This window comes from Oncorhynchus masou, chromosome 1 (genome assembly GCF_036934945.1).
Source record: "Oncorhynchus masou masou isolate Uvic2021 chromosome 1, UVic_Omas_1.1, whole genome shotgun sequence".
NCBI classification, from domain to species: Eukaryota; Metazoa; Chordata; class Actinopteri; order Salmoniformes; family Salmonidae; genus Oncorhynchus; species Oncorhynchus masou.
Window position 1 is genome coordinate 61,270,056 of NC_088212.1, and position 12,403 is coordinate 61,282,458.

Sequence of the window (12,403 nt, forward strand, 5' to 3'; positions counted from 1 at the left end):
TTACTTTGCAGCCGTTTTCATCGACTTGGCCAAGGCTTTCAACCCTGTCAATCACCACATTCTTATCAGCAGACTTGACAGCCTTGGTTTCTCAAATGATTGCCTCGTCTGGTTTACCAACTACTTCTCAGACAGAGTTCAGTGTGTCAAATCGGAGGGCCTGTTGTCCGGACCTCTGGTTGTCTCTATGGGGGTGCCACAGGAGTCAATCCTCGGGCCGACTCTCTTCTCTGTATACCTCAATAATGTTGCTCTTGCTGCTGGTGATTCTCTGATACACCTCTACGCAGACGACACCATTCTGTATACTTCTGGCCCCTCTTTGGACACTGCGTTAACTAACCTCCAGACGAGCTTCAATGCCATACAACTCTCCGTCTGTGGCCTCCAACTGCTCTTAAATGCAAGTAAAACTAAACGCATGCTATTCAACTGATCACTGCCCGCACCTGCTCGCCCGTCCAGCATCACTACTCTGGACGGCTCTGACTTAGAATACGTGGACAACTACAAATACCTGGGTGTCTGGTTAGACTGTAAACTCACCTTACAGTCTCACATTAAACATCTCCCATCCCAAATTAAATCTAGAATTGGCTTCATATATCTCAACAAAGCACCCTTCACTCATACATGCCGTCGTAAAACTGATCATCCTATCGATCCTCGACTTCGGTGATGCCATCTATAAAGTAGCCTCCAACACTCTACTCAACAAACTGGATGCAGTCTATCACAGTGCCATCCGTTTTGTCACCAAAGCCCTATACACTACCCACCATTGCGACCTGTATGCTCTCGTTGGTTGGCCCTCGCTTCATACTCGTCGCCAAACCCACTGGCTACAGGTTATCTACAAGTCTCTGCGAGGTAAAGCCCCATCTTATCTCAGCTCACTGGTCACCATAGCAGCACCCACTCGTAGTACGCGCTCCAGCATGTATATCTCACTGGTCACCCCCAAAGCCAATTCCTCCTTTGGTCGTCTTTCTATCCAGTTCGCTGCTGCCAATGACTGGAACAAACTGCAAAAATCTCTGAGACTCATATCTCCCTCACTAGCTATAAGCACCAGCTGTCAGAGCAGCTCACAGATCACTGCACCTGTACATAGCCCATCTGTAAACAGCCCATCTATCTACCTACCTTATCCCCATACTGTATTTATTTATTTATCTTGCTCCTTTGCACCCCAGTAGCTCTACTTGCACATTCATCTTCTGCACATCTATCATTCCAGTGTTTAATTGCTATGTTGTAATTACTTCGCTACCATGACCTATTTATTGCCTTCACTCCCTTATCTTACCTCATTTGCACTCACTGTACATAGACTTTTTGTTTTCTTTTGTTCTACTGTATTATTGACTATGTTTTGTTTATTCCATGTGTAACTCTGTGGTGTTGTATGTGTCAAATTGCTATGCTTTATATTGGCCAGGTCACAGTTGCAAATGAGAATTTGTTCTCAACTCGCCTACCTGGTTAAATAAAGGTGAAAAAAAAACAATATCTCTGCAGTACCACCAATTGGGCGTTTATGGTAGAGTGGCCAGACAGAAGCCACTCTTCAGTAAAAGGCACGTGACAGCCCACTTGGAGTTTGCCAAAAGACACCTAAAGACTCTCAGACCATGAGGAACAAGAGTCTCTGGTCGGATGAAACCAAGATTGAACTATTTGACCTGAATGTCAAGCGCCACGACTGGAGGAAACCTGTCACCATCCCTACGATGAAGCATGGTGGTGGCAGCATCATGCTGTGGGGATGTTTTTCAGCGGTCGGGACTGGGAGACTAGTCAGTATCGAGAGAAAGATGAACGGAGCAAAATACAGAGAGATCCTTCATGAAAACCTTCTCCAGAGTGCTCAAGACCTCAGACTGGGTCGAAGGTTCACCTTCCAACAAGACAACGACCCTAAGCACACAGCCAAGACAATGCAGTAGTGGCTTCGGGACAAGTCTCTGAATGTCCTTGAGTGGCCCAGCCAGAGCCGGACTTGAACCCAATCGAACATTTCTGGAGAGACCTGAAAATAACTGTGCAGCAACGCTCCCCATCCAACCTGACAGAGCTTGAGAGGGTCTGCAGAGAAGAATGGGAGAAACTTCCCAAATACAAGGTGTGCCAAGCTTGTAGCGTAATCCCCAAGAAGACTTGAGGCTGTAATCTCTGCCAAAGGTGTTTCAACAAAGTACTGAGTAAAGGGTCTGAATACTTATGTAAATGTGATATTTCTGTTTGTTTTTTTAATACTTTTGCAACAAAGAATATTTTTAATTTTCTTTGTCATTATGGGGTATTGATGAGGAAAAAAACAATTGAATCAATTTTCGAATAAGGCTGTAACATAACAAAATGGAAAAACTCCAGAGCCTTGAATACTTTACAAATGCACTGTAATCCCAGGGAGAAAGCGTTCTATGTTGAGATTGAAAGATCTCGCTTGAGATTCATGTGACATTGTTGTGTCTTCTACCTCTGCAGGTATCGTTCATCCAGAATCTGGTATTCTGTGTAGAGAGGGCATACAGAGTGCCTGACTTTGGCATGTGGGAGAGAGGGAGCAAGTACAACAATGGAAGCACTGAATTGCACTCCAGGTCTGTTTTTCCTCCTCTAGTGAATACATTGATTTATAAAGATATGAATACACTGCTTGACACAGTCACCACACATATAAAGTGTTCACCTTTCCACAAAAACAAAGAGAGTATATTTCCATCAGAGTTTTTAGGGTAGTAAAGGCAAAGGAGAAACCATGCATGTCGATGGCCTATCATTCGAGCAGTAGATCTGCCTCTCCCTCTCTTAAGACCTCAATAATGATTCTGTTTCCTTTGTCCCTTATCTCTGGAAAACACTGTTTTCTCCTAAAGAATGCATGAAAATTGGTTGCAACTTACCCCCATTTTCTGTAGATAAATTACAGACGTTGCATTCTATACAGACAATAATTCGGCAACCTAGTTCGTTAGTCAAATTCAGAATGACTGCTTTCTAGTTCAGTTTCCATAATACAGCATTAATAGGCAAAACAATTGCGGGGGCAGAATCACAACTTTACATGCAGTTACTTTCTGAGTTCATTATCTCAATGTGGAGTCATTCGCCGAGTTTCAGGCGCATTTACAATGGGGGGAAAAAACTGTTCCATTAACTCAGTGTACCAGATTGCCGATGGAGACGTAGTGCCTGTGTGTGTCACAGAAAGCTGTGATAAATGCCTTCATCTAGAGCTTTAAATCATGACATTCGAGCTCAGCTGAAAGGAAAATGGAAGTCATTATAAAACAATGTTAATGTCATCAAGCCTAGATGGTATTGAGTTTGTGCAAAAATGGTTACGCTTTAGTCCTATCGAGCTATTGGATTACCCCGTGGCAGTCTCTTACCAAGTAGAAGATAGCGCAACCAAATTATAGACGTAATTCTGTAGTAATATTTTGCTTTGTTCAGCTGCATTATATTTCCAATTTAAGTCCACTCTATAGTAGGGTTAATCCTGACTGCACTCATTGGGATGTGTCGACAGAAGCTGTCAATATCAATCTGGATTAATTACAACATAGAATGTTTATGTTACTATATGTATGTTTCTCCCTTTTCTTCCTTTTGTGCTTTATAGTCTGTAACTTGTTAATATCATCAGCAAATGCCACCCTGCTCCCTGAAACTACAGCACGGTGTGCACATTCATTTTTTAGAAACTTTCGACTAAGGCGCCACACTCACTCAGAACTGTTGACAGCTCTTATGCATATGTCCAGGCAGGTTCAGCCCCAAAAAATCAATAGACTTTCAAAATGCCTCATGTTGCTCGATTGTGATCATTGCTGATGATTTTGTCAGAGAGGGAGCTGGTTTCAACTATGTTCTCTTATTTTCTGCATTTTTGTATCAATTTGGGCTCTGTTTGTGGGATTGAACACCTTCTTTATGTGTCTGCATATCGTGCAACTATCCTTGGCATGTCTTCTTCATTTTTTTAGAGCACTATTAAGAGGGAAAGGAAAACAAAATGACAGAGAAATTGACTGCTATTTTCTCTGCAACGTAAACTGCACAGTGATTTCAGCCCCCCTCCCAGCAACAATTATATATATGAGTCACCTGTTTGTAACTACGTTATAAATGTCACGTCTGGTCAAGGTGGGTGGAATCAGGCGCAGAGAGCAGAAATGTGAATAATCAAGTTTATTCTCCGGTGAACAAAACAACAGTCAACTCAAAAGCAAGACAGGGTGAAAAAAACAGCAAAACAGGGAAAAACTAATAACCGGGAGAAAAAACAGCAAACACCGACAGACAAAACGAAATGACAACAATAACAATCCCGCACAAAACACAAGGGCGGGACAACCTACATAAATACAGATACTAATTAACTAAACAACACACAGGTGAAACCAATTAGACAAAACCAACAGATACACGAAAAAGGGATCAGTAGTGGCTAATAGGACGGTGACGACGACCGCCGAGCACCACCCGAATGGGCAGGAGAGCCAACTTCGGCGGAAGTCGTGACAATAAAAGCATTCAAATGTATACTTGTAGGCGTTTACAGTATAAATGTAAGGCTCATTACAGGGCAAGGGATGTTAGTGTTGGGTGTCATGTGCCTTATACATATGGGGTTCATAAAAAGTGTACCCAACCCCCCTTTTATAAAGTAACATATGCATGTTAGGCGTGCATGTGACCTGGCGCTATGGAACAGAACAGAAAATGTGTAGCCTATGGTATTTCAATTATAAATACCATGGACAGTGCTTTCAGGTTTATATTGGGTTTCTAAAACATGTTCTTTCTTTTGCAGTTCTGTGGGGCTGGCCAAAGCTGCACTCGAGGCTATCAATGGATTCAACCTGTTTGGGAATCAGGTATTTTTGATTCATTCTCCTACTTCATCCACGTTCTGTCTAGAGTCCCAGACATTGTCCTCGCTTACTCTGAAGAGTTTAGGATTTGAATGACCGAACTGGGTATTCACCTCTGGTGTAACAGCGTCTGATGCGTTAAGATTGCATTATAGATGGTGTGTAACTGATTTATACTTCAAATCGGGAGTCCCATTACATCACCATCCATCTTCAAGATCTTATAGATGATCATAGCACAACAGTTCTCAGAGAAATATTGAAATCACCTGAGGCCGGTGATGGAAATGTTCTGCGTGTGGAAAGGGAACCATACACTCGGGGGTTTTATTGAGTGGGCTTGTGTTGTACTCAGTGCTGACTAGCTAGATGCACTAATGGCTTTGATGGGTTACTGGTGTTCCCATTTCCTTGATTTCCTTGCTCCTTTCTGGATCAGCCATTTGTAGGATTCATTTGTTTTGGAGTCTAGAGGAAGTAAAGACAGGAATGTGAATATCCGTTATATGGGCTAATGGATTGGAAAACTGAGAAACTTCCACTTAGCATTCTTGTTTATCTCGAAACGGATTTATTTATTTTCCGCTTTGTTCGTTCATGCACACAGCACGAAGCATTTCAATCAAATGAAGCACATCAACTTCATCGTGTCCCGTGTAAACCTACCATGAAGGGAGAAAACCTTACCCATAGTGATATACTGTACCCCACACATACAATTATCCCTGAGTGTCACTGTCCCTGAGTTGAGCCGTGAATTTCAAACACAGATTCAACCACAATGACCAGGGAGGCTTTACAAAGGGCACCTATTGAGAAAGCAGACATTAAATATCCCTTTGAGTATGGTTGCGTTATTAATTACACTTTGGATGGTGTGTTGACATACCCAGTGTAGTGGACATTTCCTGTATTTACCAAATCATGAGACCAAACCACCACACAAGTCAGAGTTATCATAAAGTCCATATTTAATTATTATGAGTTCCATCACAACCCTGTGACTCTCAGATCAATTCAGTGTCTATAAATGAATTCTCTGAGATTGCTTACACATTGCAACTGAGATCCTTTATAGCAAAGACGCACATAGCCAGACAGCATTGGCTATAAATTATCATTCAGCTTTGTCTCCTAAACTATGTTCTTATCTCGCTCTTGGTACCACTCAGGACCATAAAACAAAACCTCATCAACAGGCATATATCAAATACACCCTTCCTGGACAAGATCACAGAGACACAGTGACTGGCACACAGACATTGTGGAGCCAAGAGATAATTGGTTCCCCCTCAATCATCCCTTCACATGGTTTAAAATATATGTTTACATATGAAGACAAGCTTGACCCCTCCCCTCTCTGCGGCCCAAGTAACTGACCCCAGGACAGAGAAAGGATAACTGCAAATGGCCATCACTATAGTACAACAAGATACATTCTAAATGAGAAGTAACTCACAAGCATATAATGAAAATAAAACATCTTATCTATGTTACCCAGCTATTCTGATTATTCCCCAAACCAGTCACTGCAAAGATAAAGGTGTCCTCCCTAAATCAGTTACCAGAGAGGAAGAAACCGCTCAAGGATTTCACCATGCCAATGGTGACTTTAAAACAATTACAGCGTAATGGCTGTGATAGGAGAGAACTGAAGATGGATCAACAATATTGTAGATAGTCCACAATTCTAACCTAATTGACAGAGTGAAAATAAGGAAGCCAGTACAGAATAAAAAAATATTCCAAAACACGTATCCTGTTTGCAACAAGGTAATAAAGTAATACTGCAAAAATGTTGCAAAGCAATTAACCATTTGTCCTGAATACAAAGTGTTATGTTTGGGGCAAATCCAATACAACACATTACTATGTTACAGGTATGCTTGTAATCGTTCAGGATAGTTTTTTTTCCCCGGATAAAAAAAGAAAGAAACAGGCAAATAAAAAATATTAGCACAGACAAAATCCTAAAGGAAAACCTGGTTCAGTCTGCTTTCCACCAGACACTGGGAGATGAATTCAACTTTCAGCAGGACAATAACCTAAAACACTGGGCCAAATCTACACTGGAGTTCCTTACCATTAAGACAGTGAATGTTCCTGAGTGGCCGAGTTACAGTTTTGACTTAAATCTGCTTGAAAAGACCTGAAAATGGTTGTTTAGCAATGATCAATAACCAATTTCAAAGAGCTTGAAGAATCTTTGAAAAGAATAATGGGAAAATGTTGCCCAATCGAGGTGTGGAAAGCTCTTAGAGATTTACTCAGAAAGACTCCCTCTGTAATCGCTACCAAAGGAGATTCCAACATGTATTGACTCAGGGGGCTGAGTACTTACAGTTGAAGTCGGAAGTTTACATACACCTATGTTGGAGTCATTAAAACTCATTTTTCAACCACACCACAAATTTCTTGTTAACAAACTATAGTTTTGGCAAGTCGGTAGAACATCTACTTTGTGCATGACACAAGTAATTTTTCCAACTATTGTTTTCAGACAGATTTTTCCACTTATAATTCACTGTATCACAATTCCAGTGGGTCAGAAGTTGACATACACTAAGTTCACTGTGCCTTTTAAACAGCTTGGAAAATTCCAGAAAATGATGTCATGGCTTTAGAAGCTTCTGAAAGGCTAATTGACATCATTTGAGTCAATTTGAAATGTACCTGTGGCTGTATTTCAAGGCCTACTTTTAAACTCAGTGCCTCTTTGCTTGACATTATGGGATAATCAAAAGAAATCAGCCAAATTGTAGACCTCCATAAGTCTGGTTCATCCTTGGGAGCAATTTCCAAATGCCTGAAGGTACCACGTTCATCTGTACAAACAATAGTACACAAGTACAAACACCATGGGACCACAAAGCCATCATACCGCTCAAGAAGGAGACGCGTTCTGTCTCCTAGAGATGAACGTACCTTTGTGCGAAAAGTGCAAATCAATTCCAGAACAACAGCATAGGACCTTGTGAAGATGCTGGAGGAAACAGGTACAAAAGTATCTATATCCACAGTAAAACGAGTCCTATATTGACATAACTTGAAATGCCGACCATCGTTATGTTTGGAGGAAAAAGGGGGTGGCTTGCAAGCCGAAGAACACCATCCCAACTGTGAAGGACGGAGGTGGCAGCATCATGTTGTTGGGGTGCTTTCCTGCAGGAGGGACTGGTGCACTTCACAAAATAGATGACATCATGAGGAGGGAAATTTTGTGGATATAATGAAGCAACATCTCAAGACATCAGTCAGGAATGAAAGCTTGGTCGCAAAGGGGTCTTGCAAATGGACAATGCCCCCAAGCATACTTCCAAAGTTGTGGCAAGATGGCTTTAGGACAACAAAGTCAAGGTATTGGAATGGCCATCACAAAGCTCTGACCTCAATCCTATATAAAATTTGTGGGCAGAACTGAAAAGCGTGTGCGAGCATGAAGGCTTACAAACCTGACTCAGTTACACCAGCTCTGTCAGGAGGAATGGGCCAAAATTCACCCAACTTATTGTGGGAAGCTTGTTGAAGGCTACCCAAAACGTTTGACCCAAGTTAAACAATTTCAAGGCAATGCTACCAAATACTAATTGAGTGTATGTAAACTTCTGACCCACTGGGAATGTGATGAAAGACATAAAAGCTGAAATAACTCATTCTCTCTACTATTATTGTGACATTTCATATTCTTAAAATAAGGTGGTGATCCCAACTGACCTAAAGCTGGGATCTTTTACTAGGATTAAATGTCAGGAATTGTGAAAAACTGAGTTTAAATGTATTTGGCTAAGGTGTATGTAAACATCCGACTTCATCTGTATCTAATCAATATATATTGTTTTATTTTTCATAATGTAGATTGTTGCCAAAAAATTATATTAAATCCATTTTAATCCCGCTTTGTAACAAGGGGTGTGAATACTTTCTGAAGTTACCTTATGATTGCTATAGTCTCTTTTGCTACTATTATCAGTGATTTAATGATGTGCTCTTCTCCTTAGCCGCCCCCTTCATCTAATTAATCCACAGCCAAAGATGTTAAATTGACTCATTGATGATCAGAATTTTAGATTAAACTCTGTGCCCCACTGGGTTTGGTTCCTGTCATTAGGCAGTAGTATAGTAGTGGCTGGTGTGTGGGCTGCTGTGTGGCCCACGTTGTGGACGGAGTGGCTATGAGTCATCACATAGGTTATTAATGATGGCCTGCTCTCAGTGCCCCTCTGACTTCCTTTAGATGTTCAACTGAGAATAAGCCATGATCAGTGACTCTCCCCTACTGTGTTCCTTAGAGGCAACAGCCAATCAATGACGAGCCAGAGCACAATGGTCGAGCGGGAGCCAATCACTAACTTTACCCAACTTTTATGTGTGGGTTGTCAACTTCTAAAATGACTGCCTGTTTCACAGCAAAATGTGGAGTGCTGTCAATAAAGTTATGGTCCTAAGAAGCGTAGGTCACAGTGGAGACCATGTTCTGTGCTGTCACAATCATTTACATCCCATTCCACCGAACCCTGCAGTATGTACACTAAATCACTAAAGCAGGCCTGATGAGAGTCACTCTGATGGCTAAAAGCTTAGGTTGGCTTGTTTGAAAGCAGCATACATGGTGCATTGTGCAGAAGCAGCTTAGTATGTGTTTTCTTTACTTTAATGTGAACATGGTTGAGGTGTTGGTGAAGAAACGTGTCCAGGAACATTTGTAGCATACATTTGTGAGGTGTGTTAATCCAGAAATGACACAGTCAACTAACCCAGAAAAAGCACTCAGGACCCTCATCTCAACAGAGGGGCTTGTGGGTAGGTAATCATACCGTAGGGAAAGAGTTTGCAGTCTAACAACATGATGTGGTATCGAGGTGATTGGATGGCCCTTCATGGTTGGAGTGCCCCCGCACTGTGCTCAAAGCATAGAAAAACACAATGCTTTTTTAGCTTTGTACCCCAAAATATCAAATGGTTGTGCAATATTGGGTCTTTTGTAAGAATAAGGTTATAATATTGTTGCTTTCAAAGCTGGTTTTGCTCTGCAGAGGCGGCAGGTGAGATGTTGGAGGCTTTGAGTGTGTGGCTTTCATTTAAATGGTTAGTGGCCAGCACTTCATCCTCCGAGCTGAATTCACAGTAACATAAACAAACAGGTCTTCTGCCATGTAGAGAATGTGGTGTGTGTGTGTGAGTGTGTGTGTGTGTGTGCGCGCATGTCGGTACGTGTGTCCGTGCGTGAGCGACTGTCAAAATCAAATCATATCAAATGGTGTTGGTCACACACATATTTAGCAGATGTTATTGCGGGTGTAGCGAAATGCTTGTGTTCATGGTTGTGACATTTGATGTTGTTTCCTGCATATTAAGGCTTCTTTTCAGAGAGCTAGTGGAAGTGGTGGTGACAGCTGCAGTGCGACAGGCCTATATCAGGACATGCTGGGAACAGCCAGTAGCTGCCATCCATGCCCTGCAGTCGCATGGCTCACTAGTGGCACTGTTCAAAGGCATGGACGGAAACAAATGGTTGCTCGAAAAGGGAATAAATATAAATATGTCCTAGATGTTTTGAGTTCTGATTGCCTGTGAAAATTCGGTGTTCGAACAGGTTCGCCAAATGCATCATGTCCAAACATGGTAGCATGCAGGCTACGTTGAATCTTGCATCGTGACAATACGGAAGCGCTACAATTTTCATCCACAACGAAACAGTGTCAGACCTCGTCTGACCCACATCAACCTTAACAACCACCAGTGAACATGACTCTTGTCATCTCTGTTGTTCTGCAGGGTTGCTCTTGGTCTGTCATCTTCGTGGACCTGGATGCCCACAACAGGAACAGACAGACACTGTCCTCCCTCCTACCCAGAGAATCCAGGTCCCACGTGAGTAAAGATAATTAAACCACTCATTACTAAATACCACTCTGTGCCATTATGATGTATTGGCTCAGTGACCAGTCCAATCTCCCAGTTCACCAGTAAAGAGAGGAATAATCATTTTTCTTCGGTAGTAAGAGCAACTAGACAGAAAAGTGCTCCTGTACATGAATTGGTTTAATTAGGGGAAATGGAAGAAATGCATTGGAGCTACAACGTGGGCTAATGGGAGAGAGAAGTGGGGATGGAGTGAGAGAGAGGTGGGGATGGAGTGAGAGAGAGGTGGGGATGGAGTGAGAGAGAAGTGGGGATGGAGTGAGAGAGAGGTGGGGATGGAGTGAGAGAGAAGTGGGGATGGAGTGAGAGAGAAGTGGGGATGGAGTGAGAGAGAGGTGGGGATGGAGTGAGAGAGAGGCTGCGGTAGAAGGAGGTGAAGGGATGAAGGGAGTACAGTACAAGGCTTATGCAAGTAAAACGTTGAGCATCTTAATTATATATGAGTCTCTGACTAATATGTTATTAAATGTCAGCCTCTTTAATGTTGAAAAGTGGCCATTAGCAGAGAGAGAGAGAGAGAGAGAGAGAGGGTCCCTTAGTCTCTTAACCCTTTACTAACTGCCTGGAGACAGCTGGCACATGGGGGTGAAGGGTTTACTTAGGAAATTATCAAAAGCTGGCATCTGTTTAAATGTTACACATTTTGAAACCCCCTTTGAACCCCAATACAGAATACGGACGCTGCCCTCCTGCCCTGCATCAGCTACCCTGCGTTCGCTGTGGATGACGACGCCCTCTACAGTCAGACCCTGGACAAGGTGGTGCGCAAGCTAAAGGGGAAGTATGGCTTCAAGCGCTTCCTGCGTGACGGCTACAGGACCGCCAATGAGGACAAGAACAGGAGACACTACAAACCGGCTGAGATGAAGGTCTGTGGTTTAGTTTAAAAGCCAACCCTACACACTGATTGTGATGACTAATATGCTCTACAGTGACTTGACTCTTTCCAATTCAGCTCTTAAAACCCCTTACACTCGTGGGAATTGGCCTATTATGGATAGGGCTAAATTGAAATGTTTCTTACATAAGAAATATAGAAAGCATATGCAGACAGTGGGGCAAAAAAGTATTTAGTCAGCCACCAATAGTGCAAGTTCTCCCACTTAAAAAGATGAGAGGCCTGTAATTTTCATCATAGGTACACTTCAACTATGACAGACAAAATGAGAAGAAACATTTCCAGAAAATCACATTGTAGGATTTTTTATAAATTTATTTGCAAATTTTGCCCCACTGTAACAATGACAGAAATTAGAAGGGAACAGGAAATTATGGGAAAATTATTAGACTAAAGGTGAGGACACAACAGTTCACCTGACACGAGTGAATCCAAACATTACACTTGATTTTATGTTCATTTTATATTTACTGTACTTTTCGCTGCATTTGTTCATAACAAATCTGAAAATACTTTGGATACATTCAGTAACATGAAGATTCTTTTGAAAATTTGACAAGGGTTTGAGTGAGAGGTCTAATGTGTTTCCAAGTGGGGACACACCTCTCCAAAGTGTACACAGTTCCTAAGTAATTTCAATGCACTTTTATGACTTAAAGAAGAGTCTTCAACTATAAGGTGCTATTTTGATCTCTCC

General features: G+C 42.0%; 1 protein-coding gene across 2 annotated transcripts in view; it reads left to right on the forward strand.

The window, feature by feature from the left end:
* Nucleotides 1-12,403, forward strand: part of LOC135547531 (phosphorylase b kinase regulatory subunit beta-like) — an 80,108-nt gene that overhangs the window by 24,405 nt on the left and 43,300 nt on the right. For both annotated transcript variants that reach the window (XM_064976610.1, XM_064976619.1), the window contains 4 exons: nt 2,491-2,606; nt 4,826-4,889; nt 10,662-10,757; nt 11,480-11,677. In XM_064976610.1, the coding sequence (XP_064832682.1) occupies nt 2,491-2,606; nt 4,826-4,889; nt 10,662-10,757; nt 11,480-11,677 (474 nt within the window). The remainder of the gene's footprint in view (nt 1-2,490; nt 2,607-4,825; nt 4,890-10,661; nt 10,758-11,479; nt 11,678-12,403) is intronic.